The sequence below is a fragment of the Grammomys surdaster genome, unplaced genomic scaffold, assembly GCF_004785775.1.
Source record: "Grammomys surdaster isolate TR1022 unplaced genomic scaffold, NIH_TR_1.0 219, whole genome shotgun sequence".
In the NCBI taxonomy this organism is placed as follows: domain Eukaryota; kingdom Metazoa; phylum Chordata; class Mammalia; order Rodentia; family Muridae; genus Grammomys; species Grammomys surdaster.
In genome coordinates, this window is record NW_021604664.1 from 3,509,218 (window position 1) to 3,528,330 (window position 19,113).

Genomic DNA, 19,113 nt, shown 5'->3' on the forward strand with positions numbered 1-19,113 from the left:
TGTGTGTGTGTGCGTGTGTGTATGTTTTTGCCGGTGAGACCACTACACGCGCGCCCCTCACAGGTTGCCACAATCCACCTATCATGATGGTCTTCCCGGAGACCCTGGCAAGCTAGCCTAGACTCAGAAGTCATGCCTTCCCAAACAATGGTTTTAAGAAGAAGGTCCCTAGATGTGGGGTTGGAGATTTTTTCTTTCAAAGCTCATTTTAGTTCTGAGATTAAAATCAGATAGGGATTCTCCAGGCTTCTGATGGAGGGAGAGCAGGGAGTAGGTGGAGTCTTGTGACCCTGAGGGTGGAGTGAGCCTGTTCCAGGCCTGAATGGCACAGAGGCGGACCTGTTCATAGTACCCTGCTGGCTGAGTTGCCTGCTGTGCTCCAGTAGAGAAATCTTCCTGGCCAAAGAGTTATTTAAAACTCCATGGGGTGCCATTGCCACTCTCCTGGTTTTGCCTGACTTGTTGAAGACATTTGTCATGAAAGTAAGCTTCCCATTCTAGAAACATTGGGCCAGGAAGAGCAGAATGGCAAATATCTCTCCAATCTTGGGGGGTGTTTAAGTTGGCAATATGGCTCTGCAGGAGAGATTTTGTCCATGGTGCATGAATGCCATCTTCCTTCACTGCTTGCCTGAGTTCTTTTAGGTCTGAAGCTTGGCGTGGGTACCAGTTAAGTGGTTTAGCTCAAGTGGGATTGATATTAACTGGGGATGCTTGAGCAGTTTGAGTTTCAAGTTCTGTATCAGACTCCTCAGTAGCATGGGAAGTGGAGTTAGTTTTTGTATGTGAGTCCCTGAAGTTGCAAAGTTGTTGAGTGGTTGATGGTTGAATATAAGGGACTATGGAATTTGGCAGGGTTTTATTCTGAAGGCCTCTCACTTTTGTGGCTTTGAGAAGGGGGAGGGGATTTATCTTTCTTTGGTTGGGAAGTAAGGGGGAGGAAGGTGAGAGCTCCTTTGGTATTTTAATGGAGCTTTGCCTTTGGATAGGGGAGGGAGGAGCAGGAGGAGCAGAAGGTCTGTTTGGCATTTCCTCCAAGGCATAAGGGGGGGAGGGTGAGTAGATGGATTTTATCTCTCTTATTAATTGGGTAAGGGCTGTGAGGTCTGAAATAGGGTGATTTTGAGGACCTTTGATCTTTGAGTTCCTTTGACTGAGGAGTGTCAAAAGCTGTACTGTTCTCAGTTTTTCCTATTTTAGATGGCCCTATACATTGCTGAATTGCAGCTAAGATTGGCAAAAAACCATGAGGGAGCTTTTTTCCTTCTTGGGTATTTCTGTTTTTTTATAAGGGAAGCTACTCTGCTCAATGAATCTGTGCTGTACATATTGTCTTCAGCCATGCATGGGACTATATGAAGGACTTCCTCCCCAAAACAAGAAGGCTTGTTATTTGGTTATTTTCACCCCTTGGGATTCTAGTAGGGCACTTATTTGCCTGGCCTTGGGTAATTTTTTTTTTTTTTTTATGTGATGTTGAGTTGCCCATGACAGAAAAGAGGAGAAATGCTTTGTCCAATGGGAATGTTCCCTTGGTCTGATGGCTTTGGGGGATTCCACAAAGATCCAAAACGCTAAGCCTTCCCACAGATTTAAGAACTGGATGCCACCCTGTGGCTTTTAAATGGCTGCTGCATTACCAGATTTTTTTTTGTTGTTGTTGTTTTAAAGAGAGTCTAGATAGAGAGTCTTTGCCAACACCCATTGTGGGCTGTTGGGATTTAAGCAGAGGCCAAAGGAACCTTTGACCAACACCAGAGAGTGGCTCTGGCCAGAAGGCATCAGTTGTTCCTTTGGCTTATTTAAATCCATGCAATGGCTCTGACTGAAAACACAGGAGGAAGTAATAGGTTGTTCATCTCCAGAGTTGGGGAGCTTACCTTCCAGCGGTATTAGATCCTGTGGTCTTGTTGTGGCGTTTTTCGATCGCATGATCAGGGAGGCAGAGCAAAATAGAGACGGGGGCACGCAAGCGCAGCTGGCAGCTTGTGTGCTGAGAGATAGGTGGCTCTGGCACCTGAGTGTTCACCTGTAGCAGACTTGGGCAGCCCGGTTCTTGAAGTCTGTGGGTGTCTGTGTCCCATGTTGGGTGCCAGCTGTGCTGCTGTGGGAAAACACACGCGTTGGGGGGGGGATTTTCATATATTGAACCAACCTTCTCTCTTTGGGATGAAGCCTACTTGATTATGGTGGATAATCTTTTTTTGTTTGTTTGTTTTTTGTTTTTTTTGTTTTGTGTTTTTTTTTGTTTTATGGGTCTTTTTTATTATATTTATTTTTATTTATTTTTAAAAATGTTAATCAAAGGCTTTATGAGTTTGGTAATGCTCAATAACAAGATAACCATACAATCAGAAGTGTAACCCAATACCCAACCTAGATATACCAACTATCTTTGACTGGTGGAGACACTCGAACATCCGCCTCCGTGTTCCCCTCCTCCCTCTCGTCTCCTAGCTCCTCCTCCTCCTCTTCTTACTCCTCCTCTTCTTCTCCTTACTCCTCCTACCATTGCTCCTCCTACATATCACCCTTCCTGTTAAGATAAAACTTTTCTGTGAAAATACAATTAGAGCGTAACTATACCAATTTGTATCAGTAAGGTACAAGATAGACCTAATACCCAGTCCATCGTTTTGTTGACTAACCAGAACCTCTGTCATCTCTCCTAACTAAAAGACTTAGTTCTGAACCTGGCTTTTTTCTTGGCTTTAGAATGAATGTCAGCTGAAAACCATCCTCTCAAGTCTTGTCTCTCAAAGTAAATAGCTGGGATTGGCTATGAGACTATAAGTCTTCAACCCTGTCAGAAATCCAGAATGACAGAATTAACTGAAATTATGGGAAGCACAAAGCATAGCTTCTAAAACTTAGCCAATTTATAGAGACCGCTGAATACCTGGACAGTCCCTATAATACGTATAATACAAAACATTGGAGCATCCAATCTTCTGGCCCAGGATCATCTGACAGACCTAGTGATGCAGAATTATTAAGGGCTGATTACTCTGTCTTGGCAGATATAATCAGTGGACTATTCTGCAAGTGTGTCCTTTTCAGAACAGCAATTTGTCTGTAGATGAAAAGAGGCAAGTCTTGCCTAGTGGCTGTCTCACCACAACTGGAGTAACTCCAAAGACGCTCAATTTCTTCTTAGAATCCAAGACAGGAAGCTGTCAGGAGCAGATAGGTCTCTAATCAAAATGAACCTTAATGCAGAAATGTTGGTAATGTCAATTCTGTGGACTTCTGAGGTTTTGAAAACCAATTATCCATGTAAGGCAATCTGGACTATTGTCTGTTAACTCCTCTCACCTACTTCTAAATAAAATATAGAAAACACCCTAACAATAAACTCGAAGCCATGAATTTGCTATAGGCCCTTACAATCTCACAGGCTAACCATCTCAAATCAGTTAAAAAAAAGTTAAAGAAGGAATGAGCCTAAGCCTTGTATTCCTAAATGTGTTATATATGCACAATGCCTATGAGAGTAACAATATTAATCTCACTTCTATATCAATAAGAGACTTGTACCAATGAAAACCTTAAATTTGAAATCAAAGTAAATTTTGTACCATTTAAGAAATTATAACTTTAGCTTAATAACAATGATACAGATTTCTACCAATACATTATGGCTATACAATAAATCCTAGCGATTCCTCCCTGTTCCAACAAAACCACTACTTTTCCCTAGAAAGACAACCCAATATTAACCACCTCAGTCCCCAAGCCCAGGGAGTAGGGGCACTGACTCTTCATTAACTTCTTCAAGCTGGTTATGAGCATTGAGATACTAGAAGAGGGGCGGGGGGAAGAGTAAATTGATAACCCTCTGACATCTGTGTCTTCACTGCATTCAGCTGAGATTCCAGGACATCAGAGGTACGAGCAGGTCTGCTCAGCTTGCTTGATGAGTAGATATACCAAGGCTGTGTATTCTGCAATATACTATTCTCAAAACAAAATTTAGGATCAAGATATTTTTTGTTTGAATTCTGGAATCTAGTCTTCTGGTGGCCTGTCTCTGTCATATCTAATCCATATAATTCTGGGAGTTTCTATGAGGGTGTGCTCCCACCATCATCCCATTCCTGCCTCCCTGCTCTCAAATTCTCCAACACTAGTGAATCCAAACTATTGGGTACCAAGGCCCTCCACTTCCACTGATGCCTGACAAGGCCACTCTCAACTACCTATGCAGGTGGAACCATGAGTCCCTCCCTTTGTGTTCTCGGGCTGGAGGTTTTAAAATGGCTACTCCAGCTTGTTTCTTATGACCATTTGCCTGAAAATTTGTTTTCCAGCCTTTTACTCTAAGGTAATATCTGTCTTTGTCACTGAGGTGGGTTTCCTGTATGCAGCAAAATGTTGGGTCCTGTTTATGTATTCAGTCCGTTAGCCTATGTCTTTTTATTGGGGAATTGAGTCCATTGGTGTTAAGAGATATTAAGCAGTGATTGTTGCTTCCTGTTATTTTTGTTATTAGAGGTGGAATTATCTTTGTGTGGCTATCTTCTTTTGGATTTGTCAGAAGAGGATTACTTTCTTGCTCTGTCTAGGGTATAATTTCTCTCCTTGTATTGGAGTTTTCCTGATAATCTCCTTTGTAATGCCGGGTTTGTGGAGAAATATTGTGTTTGGTTTTGTCATGGAATATCTTGGTTTCTCCATCTATGGTAATTGAGAGTTTTGCTGGGTATAGTAGCCTGGGCTGGCATTTGTGTTCTCTTAGGGTCTGTATGATGTCAGTCCAGGATCTTCTGGCTTTTACACTCTTTGGTGAGAAGTCTGATGTAATTCTTATAGGTCTACCTTTATATGTTACTTGGTCTTTCTTACTGCTTTTAATATTCTTTCTTTGTTTTGTACATTTGGTGTTTTGATTATTATGTCACAGGAGGAACTTCTTTTCTGATCTAGTCTATTTGGAGTTCTGCATGCTTTTTGTATGTTCATAGGCTTCTCTTTCTTTAGGTTAGAGAAGTTTTCCTCTATAATTTTGTTGAAAACATTTATTGGCTGTTTAAGTTGGGAATCTTCACTCTCTTCTACACCTATTATCCTCCAGGTTTGAGCTTCTCATTGTGTCCTGGATTTCCTGGATGTTTTGTGTTAAGAACTTTTTCCATTTTGTATTTTCTTTGACAGCTGTGTCAATATTTTCTATGGTATCTTCTTCACCTGAGATTCTCTTCTATCTCTTGTATTCTGTTGGTGATACTTGCATCTATGACTCCTGATTTTTTTCCTAGGTTTTCTATCTCCAGGGTAGTCTCCCTTTGTGATTTCTTTACTGTTTCTACTTCCATTTTTATGTCTTGGATGGATTTGTTCAATCCCTTCACCTGTTTCATTGTGTTCTCTTGTAATTCTTTAAGGGATTTTTGTGTTTCCTCTTTAAGGGCTTCTACCTGTTTACCTGTGTTCTCCTCAAATTCTTTGAGAGTGTTATTTATGTCCTTCTTAAAGTCCTCTGTCATCATCATTAGAAGTGATTTTAAATCTGAATCTTGCTTTCCTGGTGATATGGGTAATTCAGGACTTTCTAGTGTGGGACAACTAGGTTCTAATGATGCCAAGTACCCTGGGTTGCTGATGCTTATGTTGTTGCACTTGCCTTTTGCCATCTGGATCACCTTAGCACTACCTGTCCTGTCTCTTACTGGAGCCTCTCTTTCCTATTATCTTGGTTGTTTCAGAACTGTGTGGGTTGGATGTTACTACTAGGGTTAGAGGTGGGGCCCAAGATCTGCTCAGTGTTCGGGCCCAGACTGGAAGGAACCAGTGCTCTTGGCCAGGAGTGAATTCTTGGGTCCTAGTGGGTCCCAGTTACTCCCTGTTTGGGGCAGGTGTTGCTGTCTCCTTACCTAAGATGCTGCCCCGGTTAGAGCTCCTGGTAGGCCCACTTCCTCTGGGTTTTGTGAGACTGGGTGCAGAGCAGTCACCTGGGATCTGCTCAGTGGATAATCTCTTTGATGTGTTCTTGGATTTGGTCTGGGAGAATCTTATTGATTGTTTTGCATCAATATTCAAAAGTGAAATTAATTTGAAATTCTCTTTTTTTGTTGGATTTCTGTGTGGTTTAAGTTCCAAAGTAATTGTGGCTTTATAGAATGAATTATGTAGTGTTCCTTCTGTTCTATTTTATGTAATAATCTGTGGAGTATTGGTATTAGCTCTTCTTTGAAGGTCTTGTAGAATTCTGCACTAAAGCCTCCTGGCCCTGCTCCCCCCCCCCCTTTTTTGGTTTGGTTTGGAGGGTTTTTAAATGCTTCTATTTCCTTAGGGGATATGGGCCTGTTTGGATAGTTTACCTGCTCTTGATTTAACTTTGGTATGTGGTATCAGTCTAGAAATTGTCCATTTCATCCAGATTTTCCAGTTTTGTTGAGTATTGACTTTTATAGAAAGATCTGATGATTTTTTTGAATTTCCTCAGTATTTGTTGTTATGTCTCCCCTTTTCATTTCTGATTTTGTTGGTTTAGGTAGTGTCTCTGGACACTTTAATTAGTTTGCTTAGAGGTTTATCTATGTTGTTGATTCTCTTACTAAAAATCTTTTGGTTTGTTTATTTATTTATTTATTTATTTATTGCATAGTTCTCTTTTGTTTCTATTTGATTGACTCCAGCTCTGAGTTTGACTATTTCCTGCTGTCTGCTTCCTTTGTTCTAGAGCTCTCAGATGTGCTTCTTAGTTGCTAGTGTAGGATCTCTCCAATTTCTTTACCAGGGTAATTAGTGCTATGAATTTTCCTTTTAGCACTGCTTTCATTGTGTCCCATAAGTTTGGATACTCTGTATCTTTATTTTCATTGAATTCCAGGAAGTCTTAATTTCTTTTTTTATTTCTTCCCTGAACAAGTTATCACTGAGTAGACAGTTGTTCACTTTCCATGCGTATGTGGATTTTCTGTTGTTTTTCTTGTAATTGAAGACCAGCCTTAATCTGTGACAATCTGATAGGATGCTTTGGAATATTTCAGTCTTATTGTATTGGTTGAGGCTTGTTTTGTGACTGATTATATAGTCAATTTTGGAGAAGGTGCTATCAGGTTCTGAGAGAATGTATATTCTTTTGTTTCAGGGTGAAATATTCTGTAGATGTCTGTTAAATGCATTTGGTTCATAATCTCTATTAATTTCATTGTGTCTCTGTTTAGTTTCTGTTTCAATGACCTGTCTGTTAGTGAGAGTGGGGTGTTGAAGTTCCCAGTATGGAGTTCATTGTATGTCTTTAGCTTTAGTAAAGTTTTCTTTTTAATGAATGTGGGTTCCTTTGTGTTGGAGCCACAGTTGTTCAGAATTGAGATTTTTCTCTTGGTGTATGTTTCCTTTGATGGTATCTTTTTGTTGAAAGTCTACGTTATTGGATATTAGGATGGCATCTCCAGATGCCATCTTGGGACCATTTGCTTAGAAGCCTTTTTTCTAACCTTTTACTCTGAGATAGTGGTTGTCTTTCTTATCAAGGTGTGTTTCTTGTATGCAGCAAAATGCTGGATCCTGTTTGCATATCCAGTCTGTTAGCTTAGGTTTTTTTTTTTAATAGGAGAATTGTGCCCATTAATATTGAGAGATATGGAAGACAGATACTTGTTAATTTCTGTCATGTTTGCTGTTGTATATGGCCACTATGTGCATGTGATTCTCTCCTTTCGGCTTTGTTGTGAGATGATTAATATCTTGTTTTTCTTTCCTTTGGTGCAGGTACCCTCATCGTGTTGGGGTATTTCTTCTATAATCCTTTGTAGGGCTGGGTTTGTAGATAGATGTTGTTTGAATTTTGTTTTTGTCCTAGAATATTTTGGTTTCTCTATCTATGTTGATTGAGAGTCTTTCTGGGTATAGTATTCTGGGCTGGCATTTGTGTTTTCTTAGGGTCTGCATGACCTCTGTCTAGGCTCTTCTGGCTTTAGTGTCTCTGTTGAGAAGTCTGGTGTAATTCTGATAGGTCTGCCTTTATATGTTACTTGACCTTTTCCCTTGAAGGTTTTAATATTCTTTCTCTGTTCTTTGCATTTAGTGTTTTGATTATTATGTGACAAGAGGATTTTCTTTTCTGATCCAATCTATTGGTGTTCTATAGGCTTCTTGTATGTTTATGGCTCTCTCTTTTCTTAGGTTGTAGAAGTTTTCTTCTATGATTTTGTTGAAGATGTTTTTGGGTCCTTTGAGCTGGAAATCTTCAGTCTCCTCTATTCCTATTATTCTTAGATTTGCTCCTTTCACTGTATCCTGGATTTCCTGGATGTTTTGGGCTAGTAGTTTATTATGTTTTGAATTTCTTTTCAGTTGTGTCAATATCTTCTAAGGTATCTTCTACACCTGAGATTCTCTCTTCTATCTCTTGTATTCTGTTGGTGATGCTTATATTTGTAATTGCTGCCCTCTTTTCTATGTTTTCTGTATCCATAGTTGCCTCCATTTGGTTTTCTTTATTATTTATATTTCCACATTTAGGTCTCACATTGCTTTGTTCAATTCCTTCACCTGTTTGATTGTGTTTTCCTGTATGTCTTAATTTGTTTCTTCTTTAAGAGCTTCTACCTATTTACTCTTATTTTCCTGTATTTCTTTCAGTGAATTGTTTATATCCTTTTTAAAGGACTATATTTTTTCATGAGATAGAATTTTTAGGTCAGCTTTCTGATTTTTAGGTGTGTTGAGTTATCCCAGGCTTGCTGCTGTGGTAGAACCAGATTCTAATTATGCAAAGTATATTGGTTTCTGTTGTGTCTTGTCTTGCACTTGCCTCTCACCATCTAGTTATTCCTGTTGTTAGCTGGTCTGGGTGTTTCTGTCCAGTGCCAGCCTCTTGTGTCCCTGGGTTGTTGCCAGTCTCCTGGCAGGCCTGTGGCCCTTGCTTTTGCAGACCTCCTGTAAGGTCTTCACACTGTGGGGTTTTCAGAGGGGCAGAGAAGCTACTGATTCATTGCCTTGCTCCAGCAGATCTCTTGAGAGGCCTTCGGACTGTGGGGTCTGTTGTCCAGTTACCCTGCATGCAGTGGACCTCTTGGAGGCCTAAAGAATGTTGTGTTTTCAGAGGAGCAAACAAGCTGGTGCTCTGTCCTGGCAGAAGGCGCCTTCTCAAAGGGTTTTTTATATATTATGTATATTAAGTGTTTAGAAAGCAGATATATCACTGAGAAATTGTTTCCACCAACCCCCCTCCCACCCCAGTGTGTCTTGTTTCTGGAGGCTAGAAATTCAAAGTGCTTATTGATTGCAGTTATCCCTCTTTTTATGCATCTGGGGTCACATCTGGGACATCTTGGCCTCAATTAGTGTCACAGAGAATCAGACTCGAGTTTTTTTTTTTTTTTCTTCTTCTGTGCATTTCTATTGGCATTGGAGCTGCTCTTACATTTATATTTTAGTCATTTGTTTCTCAGCATCTTTTTCTTTTGTTTTTGTTTTTTTTCTGGACATAGTTTCTCTGTGTAGTCCTGGCTGTCCTTGAAATCGCTTTACAGACCAGGCTGTCATTGAACTCAAAGACCCACCTGCCTCTACCTCCCTGGTGCTAGGATTAAAGGTATGATCCATGATTGCCTGGCCTGCTTCTCTGCATCTTACCAGCTAGTTTTACTGATTTTATTTACGATTTCAAAGTATTAACCTTTGGTGATTTTTATTTTGTCTTTGTTTCTTTCTGGTTTGTTGAGTTTCACTCTTATCTTTATTGTCTATTTCCTTCTCTCTGGGTATAATTTTCTCCCTTTTCTGTTTGTAGTCACATCAGAAGTGAGCATGGCTGTTTATTTGAGTTTTACTCCTGTTTTCTTGTCTTTGTCCCTCCCAGGCCATTAACTTGGCTGTAGCTACTGACCTCCATTTTTCTTGTCTGTGTCAATTTCTTTGTCTTATTAATTATACTAGAAATATTTACAATGGTCTCAGTGTCATGAATATTCATTTATATATGTTATATTGTGCTATCTTTTCTTTTCATATCTACTTCTTTCAAATTCAGTATGACAAATTAAGAAAAAATAGCCTTCAAGTCTTAAGCTGTGCACTTGCTCTTCATTTTTTGGTTTCTTCTCTTCTTGATTCCAGTAATGGCTTTTCCTCTCTCTGTGTGGCCTCAGTCACCTTTGATCCTTTATACATGTATTTTCATGTCTCATCTCTTTACATGTTACATGCTTAGTGACTATGTATCTGAACAAGGTTTCAGAAACTGAAGTCAGTGCCTAAATTAGTTTTATAGCATAATACTTTTAAGGATCCATTAAGCACCAAAATTAAAAAAAAATTCAGTCATATCTGAAAACTAGACGTAGTTTTGACAATATTATACAATTTTCACTAAAGACCATTGAGTTAAATGAGTTAAATGTTGTTTACAGAAAGGAATACATAGGTACTGCATGCATAGGAGGAATATCTGATATTGCTAAGCTGTCTTCTGCCTCATCTGGTGGGTTGATGATACCTGACACCTAGAAAAACGCCAGAAGAATTTTTATAGAAGTTAACAAATGGAAACTAAACTTTCTATGGAAATTCAGTGGTTCCAAAATACCCAGATATTCAAAGGTCCCAAAATATTTTTTTTCAGAAGAATGGGGTTGTTTTTATTTACAATACTTATTTTTAATTACATGAAATTAGACCCAATACTGGCATTGGTTGATTTCCTTGTAATACATTATCTACTGCAACCCAAAATATTTTGAAAGACAAAAGCACACCTGGAGAAAATTCCCCCAACCTGTATTACACAGCCACAGTTGTCAGGATAGGTTGGAGTTAGGGTAGACCACAGCTCCATAGAGTAGATACAGAGTCCAGAAATGGAGCCATCTATGTGGGTAAATACTTTTTTGTTTTAAAATTTTGATTTTATTATTTTATATAAATTATGTAAATTGTATGTGCCTGTGTTTGGTTATATGCACAGGTATCTGCAGAGACCAGAGGTGTCAGTATGCCCTCTTAGAGCTAGAATTTATGGGAGACTGTTTGCCACCTAAGAGGGCATGAAGAATTGAACTTGGATCCTCTGTTATGCCTTGTGCTCTCTGAATATCCCTCAGCTCCTCAATTCTGCTTCTGACCCTACAGCCTCTTTCCTTCTATGTATGTCTATTAAAAGCTCATATAGTCCACTTAGTGTTCCCTGCATTTGCTTGTATGTAGGATAATCCATGGGAGCATGCGCAGCTCCTCAGGGGCTGTCTTCCTGAAGAAAGTGGATTCTTCCCTCCCCACAGCTGTGAGTTACCAATGACTCCTTAAATTGGAGTGAGCTTCATGAACCTTTTTACCATCCATGCAGGGATTTTTAGTCAATGTTTTTTTTAAAGGTGTGTGTGTGTGTGTGTGTGTGTGTGTGTGTGTGTGTGTCTATGAGTGTTAGTACAGAATCCAGAAGAGGGCATCAGGTGTCCTACTTCATCCCTCTTTACCTAATCCTTTGAGGTAGGGTGTCTCTCTGACCCCAAGGCTCAGTTTTCTCAGTTATGTTGGAAGCCAACAAACCCCAGTGATTCTTCAAAATTTCACAAATGACCCTGTCCTGAGGCTCAACACCATTGTGCTATGTAAGCAGGTAGATATATGCCTCCTATGTAGATGAGGAGGGCATAGACAGCAAGGAGGGTTTTATTCAAAGTTTATTAAAGAACATCTAAAACAGGTATATTTTTAGATGTAAATTATACCTCAAAAAAGTTTTTTTAGGTGCTTGTTCATGGCCCACATCTTTAATCTCAGCACTCAGGAGGTGGAGGCAGGCAGATGTCTGAGTTTGAGGCCCACCTTGTGTGCAGAGCAAGTTCTGGGACAGCCAGGGCTACACAGAAAAGCCCTGTCTGGAAAAAAATTAACTTTTATTTTATTTTAAATTTATGTGTACAGGTGTTTGGTCTGCATGAATGTCTGTGTACCATATGTGTTCAGTATTCATGGAGGCCCGAAGAGGGCACTGAAGACCCTAGGACTGGTGGTAATGACAGTTGTGAGCTGACAGGTGGATGTTGAATGCTGATTCTCTGAAAGATCAATTAGGGCTCTTAACTGTTATGCCATCCTTTAAGCCCCAAATTAAAAATATGTATTTATTTCAAAATTGGGCAAATATTACTTTCAGTTAGATTCCTCTATAGCTAAACTAGTAACTATCCAAAGGTAGAGGAGAACATAATAAGAAAAAATAAATGTCACCTTCTCATGTTTCTAGAGTATTTTAGAAATCGATTGTTCCATTGTAGGAGGATTTGGAGACATGGAGAGAAAACATAAGAAGTAACAAATGGGATAGTTCAATGGGTAAAGATCATTGATGCCAAACTTGATGACCTGAGTTCAGTCCATAGAACCCACATCATAAAAAAGAGAACCAACCTCTACAAGTTGTCCTCTGATCTCTACATGTGCTCTGTGACATGCAGCATGCACACACGTACTACTAAATAAATACATGAAATGTTAAAAAAATACGACATAAGGTAGGTGAAAAGGGAACGTAACTGGCTGGGACTGGGAGAGATAAGTATTTTAAGACATAAGCCTTAAAAATATCATGTGAGTGTGGGTGTGCATGTGACAATCAGAGGACAACCGTGTGTCTCCATTGTTGGCTTTCATCTTGTTTGAGGCAGGGTCTCTTCTGTTTTTCACTGTATATGCCAGCGTAGCTGTCCTGTGAGCTTTCATGAATTTCCACAACTCTCATGGCCGTGTCACCATAGGTGTGCTGGGATTACAGATGTCTGTCTTTTACATAGGCTCTGGGGATATGAACTGGGGTCCTAATTCTTGTTTGGCTGTGGCAAAAGGTTTACCCACTGAGATCTTTCTCCAGAGCTTGCATATGTGTCTTTTTAGATATATGTTATTAGGATATTTTGGGCTTAATTATGAGAAAATATATCTTCTAGAGACATAAAAATCATTTGAGGTATTAGGGACATAGTTCAGTAGTGGGATACTTGCCTATTATGTATCAACCCCTGGTTTCAACTTTAGCAGGAGAATAAGATCTTTTCACTAGAAAAGATCATTTGATATTCCTGTGGATGTAAGTATATGGGACCAGCAGGGGAGCTGGTCCTAGCCTCCTGTGATGGATCCAACAGTGACCTTTTGGTTTTCAGTTTATCATGGGAAAGGGTGCTCAGGGGCATGAGGACATGAGGGCCCAAGGAGACACCAGGGACCTAGGGGAGCAGCTGGAGTCATGATCTGGAAGGGAACAACCTTCTCTCCCCTCTGAGTACTCAGTGGGGCTAGAGCTCCTGCTCACATTGGGGCTGCCTGATACTGAATGGTTGCTGCAGGCCACAGGATGAACTCTGAATCTCAGGACAGGCCTGGAGGGGAGTCAGGCCCAAGTAGCTGGTGAGTAACTAGATCTTGTGCTGCTGTTTTTCAGGAAGACCGAAATGCTACTCCCTTCACCTTGGAATCCTTCCCCTCATAGTGCTTGTCTTAGTCTTCTTTGGGTAAGAACCTAGGCTGTAGATGAAGGGCTGAGACTATGATGGGTATCCTGAACTGTTTGCATCCCTACTACTACAGCAATGATGAGGGACCAGCATCCACAGAGGCATGTCCAGATTTATTTGTCCAGTTACACAGTGAAGCCTCTGATTATACAAAAGGTGTTTGTGTGGTTAGATACCCAGTTATTTGGCTCTAGTTGTGATGGTTCGCCTAGGGAAGGGATGGTCAGACTTAGGGGCAGAAATTCGGCCCTCTCTGTTTCCAGATGATCTGTGAACCCACACAGAGCAAAGACACTGCCATGTCTCCTGGGCCTTGTGTAGACACAGGCAGGAAATATTACCTGATATTGCCTTGAGTTGTAAGGTTCCCAGCATGGAGTAGGAACTATTTGCAACTGCTACAGGTGTTCAGATGGAGGCCTCATTCCTAGAGCCCTTCTTACCACCTCTTCTTCCCATGGGTGAGCATGCTTAGACCTGTCACCTGGACCTGGATCCCCACTGGGAACTTCTGTGCTCTCTTTTCTGGGTACAGTGGTACATTTGGAGGGTAGGGCAGAGAGCTGGTCTCAGGTCTGTGTCATGATCATCTGTCCTCATGCCTGTCCTTCCCACAGATATGGGTTCCTGAGCCACAGAATCCAGGCATTGGGGAACCCACGAGGCGAGACTTGGTGAGTATTAAAAAGTGTATACATGTCTATGAGTGTTTGTGTAATATATGTGTGTCATACTAATGCATGTGAAAGGGGGCTGGGTTAATGGCTGACTGAGCATTCTGCTGCATGCTGCTTTGTGGCTTCTGACTGTATTTCTACATGGGTGACTCTGGTCTTTCTCCAGGTTCCTCAGCGCAGCCTCAGCTGGTTCCTGCTGTCTTTAAAGGACATGTGTGTTCTCCGGTTTCCACCTCATCCTCCTTTCTGTATATACCTAAGCAACTCCAAGAACAGGTTCTGCTCCCCACCCACCTCTCCAGCAGCCTTCTGGGCAATGTCATTTGCCTTCTATAATCAGACCCATGTTGGTAGCCCCTCCTCCTCCAACTTCCCCAGATCCTGTCAGTCTGTCTTTTGGGAAGACATCCCCTGACTTTGCTCTGTTTCTCTAGTTCTGCTGTAGCCTTGTATCAACCACGTACTTATACGTCTGTCTCAATTTTTCCTTATAGTAGCTAGCGATTTTTCAGAACAGAAGGTAGGGATAGTTGGATCCAGCCTGTTGATCCATCCTCCCCAGCAGCTTACCCCTGTGTTCCTGCACAAGCCATGCTATTGAGCTGGAGCTCTGGCCTTGATCTTTGTCTATGCTGTGACTCCCAACTGCTCATTGTTTCCACTAGCTTCCCCTTGTGTTACCTTTTCATGACTACAAAGCACTCTGTCACACCCTCACTTATGTTAGTAGGCAGTCACACCTTTGATGACTCTGTCTTCAGAGGTTCCTATGGTTAGCTATATAGAGGGAGGTGTGTTTCCCTATAGGTCTCACACATTTTTAGTGATGACGGTATCCCTGGGCAGAAGTCCCATCCCTGGGGCTTTCTGGTGTATGTTATGCTACTTCTCAGCCTGGCTGAGACCAGTGATCTATTACAGGTTCTCTCTGGCTCCCAGAAGCTGGGTTTGAAGTCATCCAGTATCATTGCTATCTTAGGTTAAGGCTAGGAATAGACTCTACTTCATGATGGGAGGAAGGAGCTGGGAGTCTGTTATGTTCTGGAACTCCTTTCCTACTCAGACTCCAGTCAGGAGTATCTTGTGAATGTGGGGCAGTGAACTTTGACTGCTGTGTTTTGGGCATAATGCCTGGGGCAATCATCATGTTGCTGTTCTATAATTGTAACAGATCTACTCTACTCTCTGGCACCACTGTGCCCTTCCACCAGGCTTTGTGTGCCTGAACCCTAATCCTTCTTGGTATAAACTTGTTTCCTGTGTTCTTTTTCTGCAGTATGGCTATCATACAGCTGGATGTCCAGGAAGCTGCAACTGTGTCAAGGTATCTGGCCCTCACATGGTGCTCTTAAGTTCTTCACTAGAGGTTTGAGTGGAAGTGTGTGTGTGTGTGTGTGTGTGTGTGTGTGTGTGTATACCATGGGCAGCTGGGAAGTCCCTATCTGTACGAGAAGTGGAACATATAATCTTATACTTTCTTTTGACTAAGTGCATGTCATTTGACTTTTGAAGAGCCAGGCTAGCTCATCTGGTACAGAGCTGAGTTTACATGTGTTCACCACTGTTCTCAGAGCAACATATGTCACACATGAGTTTGGCATCCTCACAAATTGCAAGAGTTCAGTGCAGCAAGCACATTCGTGCTGTGGTGCAGCCATCATCACCATCCCCCTGCAGAATATTCCATCCTGTAAACTGTGCCCACTAAACACTGACTCCTACTAGGGGTTCTGGCAACCATCTTGCCTATTCTGTACTGTTCCTCTGTCTGTTGTAGTACCTTCTAGGAATGGGGTCCTGAAGTGTTTATTTTTTGGTGCCTGAAAGTCTCACCCAATAAGATGTCATCAGGCTTCTTTCCTGGGCAGAATTTTTTGACTTATTTTTTTAAAAAAGATTTATTTTTGTTTTATGTGTATAAGTGCTTTGGTTGCATGCATGTCTGTGTGCTGCATTTGTTCCTGTGCACAGAGAAGCTAGAAAAGGGCCTCAGTTCCCTAGTCCTGGACTTATAGACTGTTGTGGATCTCCATGTGGGTGCTTGAAACTAAATCCAGTGTTTCTGTAAGGGTAGCCAGAGCTCTTAGTGCTGCACATCATTCCAGCCCTGCTCCCTGTTTTACAAACCATCATAGGGCATGCAGCTTACTAGCAGAAGTAGTTCTTCTGCCATGGGGCTTGGTGTCCTATGTAGGGACAACCCACCGCCATACAGTGCCTCAGGAATTTTGTGGAAACCACTTTCTACTGATGATGGGACTGGTGCCTGACCAAGACAGAGAGCCAAGATGCTGTGTGCCATGACCAAGGAGAAAACCAAATCTGGCTGCAGGCCTTTGTGGGATGATCAGCATTCACCAGGGACAGATGTATTTAGTCTTGTGAATTAAAGTAGTCTTTAGACATCCCAGACTTAAGTTGGGGTAGGGTGTCTTGATTTCTTCTCTCTACTTTATGTCAACTAAGACTGGGATCTTCCTTTTTTAGTTTATCCTTGGATCCCAAGATCATTGGCAGACAAGGTGACATGGATTTTTGCCTAATAGAGACTTGACTCCAATGACCTTACTATCAACTTAAGTTCTGTTTTTTTTTTTCTTTCAGGATGGCCTATCCACAGCCAAAAGTGCTAACACCCACGTGAGTAGATTTAGTCACTGCATGTGTAGTCCAGGAGTCCTAAAGCACTAAAGGGTGATTTGCTTGCCCTAGAGGAATAGTTCAGTGGTACACCTGAGGCCCAAAGTCAGTCTCCAGCACTAGAAAAAACTTAACTCACAAAAAAAGATATAATTTTAATTCTCATTAACCTCATTTTACCAACACTTTCAGAGTCTTAGGATTGTCTGATTCAGGTATGTGGCACTGAGCACCTTCTGTATCCCATTTTACATTTGGGCTTCTGGTCCATGTTTTCTGTCTCTGTGATCAGGAATTTTTAGAGACATGATGGGTATGCTAGTACTAAAATCCAATTGCTTTTATGGCTGGGGTTGGGGGTTGTAATAGCTTGTCATGGTGGCATGTCCCTGTAATCTTAGCAGTGTTTGTAGAGGGCAGAGAAAAGTGGATCCAGGCAACTTTCTGGAAATGCTAGCCTAACAGTGAGCTTCAGAGTCAATGAAACAACCAAGTCTGAAGAACAAAAAAGATAGATGGCAAATGATACCCAAAGTCAGTGAGAGCTGCTTCTTCTTGGCCCAGGCCCTCTGGGAGGGTGATTGGCCCTGCAGGAAGTTGAGGGTGGGGAATCTGAGAAGGGTTCCAGCAGGCACGTTTGGTCACATGTTGCCCTTGGCTCTCTTCCCATGTAGTAGGAAAGATGTTCTTGTCTTGACTCCTTGGCTGGCTCCCATCATCTGGGAGGGGACCTTCAACATCAACATACTGAATGAACAGTTCAGGTTTCAGAATACCACGATTGGACTGACTGTGTTTGCCATCAAAAAGTAAGCAACTGGGGTTAAAGAGATGGCTAGTGGGTAACACACTTGCTTCAAGGGCAGAAGGAACTGAGTTTGATCCCTAAAACCCTTATATTAGCTTGGAATGATGGCCAGCACTTGGCCAGCAGTGGTGGTAGAGGGTGAGATGAGGTGAGGTACAGTCTGCAGACTTATCAGGACAGCTGTGATGTGGAGGGATCAAGGGGTAGCCATGGTTTCTGCAGCTTGGGCCTATGCCCTGGTAAGTCTTGTTCTAGCTGTATTAAACCTCTCCATACTCCTTTGTCCTCCCTCACAGGTATGTGGTGTTTCTTAAGCTGTTCCTGGAGACGGCAGAGCAGCACTTCATGGTGGGACATAAGGTCATCTACTATGTCTTCACTGACCGGCCAGCGGATGTGCCACAGGTGCCGCTGGCTGCAGGACGGAGCCTGGTGGTTCTAACTGTGCGCAACTACAGCCGCTGGCAGGACGTGTCCATGCACAGGATGGAGATGATCAGCCTCTTCTCAGAGCGGCGCTTTCTGCATGAGGTGGATTACCTGGTGTGCGCAGATGTGGACATGAAGTTCAGTGACCATGTGGGTGTGGAGATTCTCTCAGCACTCTTTGGCACCCTGCATCCTGGCTTCTACAGTAGCAGCCGAGAGGCCTTTACCTATGAGCGAAGGCCAAAGTCGAAGGCCTACATCCCCAGGGATGAGGGTGACTTTTACTATGCAGGGGGCTTTTTTGGAGGGTCAGTGGTGGAGGTGTACCATCTCACCAAGGCCTGCCACGAGGCTATGGTGGAGGACCAGGCCAATGGCATTGAGGCCGTGTGGCATGATGAGAGCCATCTGAACAAGTACCTGCTTTACCATAAGCCTACAAAGGTGCTGTCCCCAGAATATGTGTGGGACCAGAAGCTGCTCGGCTGGCCCTCCATCATGAAGAAGCTGAGATATGTGGCTGTGCCCAAGAACCATCAGAAAATCAGGAACTGATAGCTGAATTCCTGTTGGAGAGGACAGGCTGATAGCCAGGTGGCACTTCAGGCTGTGCTGGAACTGAAAGGATTTGAGAGACAACTGTCACCTTCTACCCTACCTCAGAGTCCAGCAGAGTCCAGAACCATTTGGCTTACCACACAGTGAGTCCCTAGAGTGGCAACCAGTATCAGCTCCAATGCTGTCCGTATGCTCCTTGTATTTAGTGAGATGGAGCCTTCAAATCATGGAAGAAACTCATACAGTTATCTAACAGCCTGTGCATCCTCATTATGGGTGGTTTCTTCCTCTTCTATGAGGATCGACAGAGGACCAGTGCCCATAGGAACAGGAGGAAGGCAGAGAGAGTCATCATAAAGGCCCAGATGTGCTTAGCTCCTGTTCAGCCCTGATGGGACAGCTCCTCTCCACGTGTTAGGCTTATTTGCTAATAGCTAGTTATTCTTTCCTTGGAATAAATGCATTTCTATATAATACGGGTTATTTTAAATTTTCTTTTCTTTTTCTTGTTTTAACAAATTTAGGATTAAACCTATGG

General features: G+C 42.1%; 1 protein-coding gene across 2 annotated transcripts; it reads left to right on the forward strand.

The window, feature by feature from the left end:
* The first annotated feature begins 3,883 nt into the window (after positions 1–3,883).
* On the forward strand, positions 3,884–18,572 carry LOC114625567 (histo-blood group ABO system transferase 1). Of its 2 annotated transcripts, XM_028772882.1 has the most exons (7): positions 3,884–3,888; positions 13,391–13,460; positions 14,081–14,137; positions 15,417–15,464; positions 16,745–16,780; positions 17,455–17,589; positions 17,885–18,572. In XM_028772882.1, exons 4-7 carry the CDS (start codon positions 15,418–15,420, stop codon positions 18,570–18,572), a joined length of 906 nt encoding a protein of 301 aa, XP_028628715.1. In that variant the 5' UTR covers positions 3,884–3,888; positions 13,391–13,460; positions 14,081–14,137; position 15,417. The 2 variants fall into 2 exon arrangements, with proteins under 2 accessions (XP_028628715.1, XP_028628716.1); XM_028772883.1 differs by lacking the exons at positions 3,884–3,888; positions 15,417–15,464 and having other exon boundaries at positions 13,396–13,460.
* Positions 18,573–19,113: the final 541 nt, after the last annotated feature.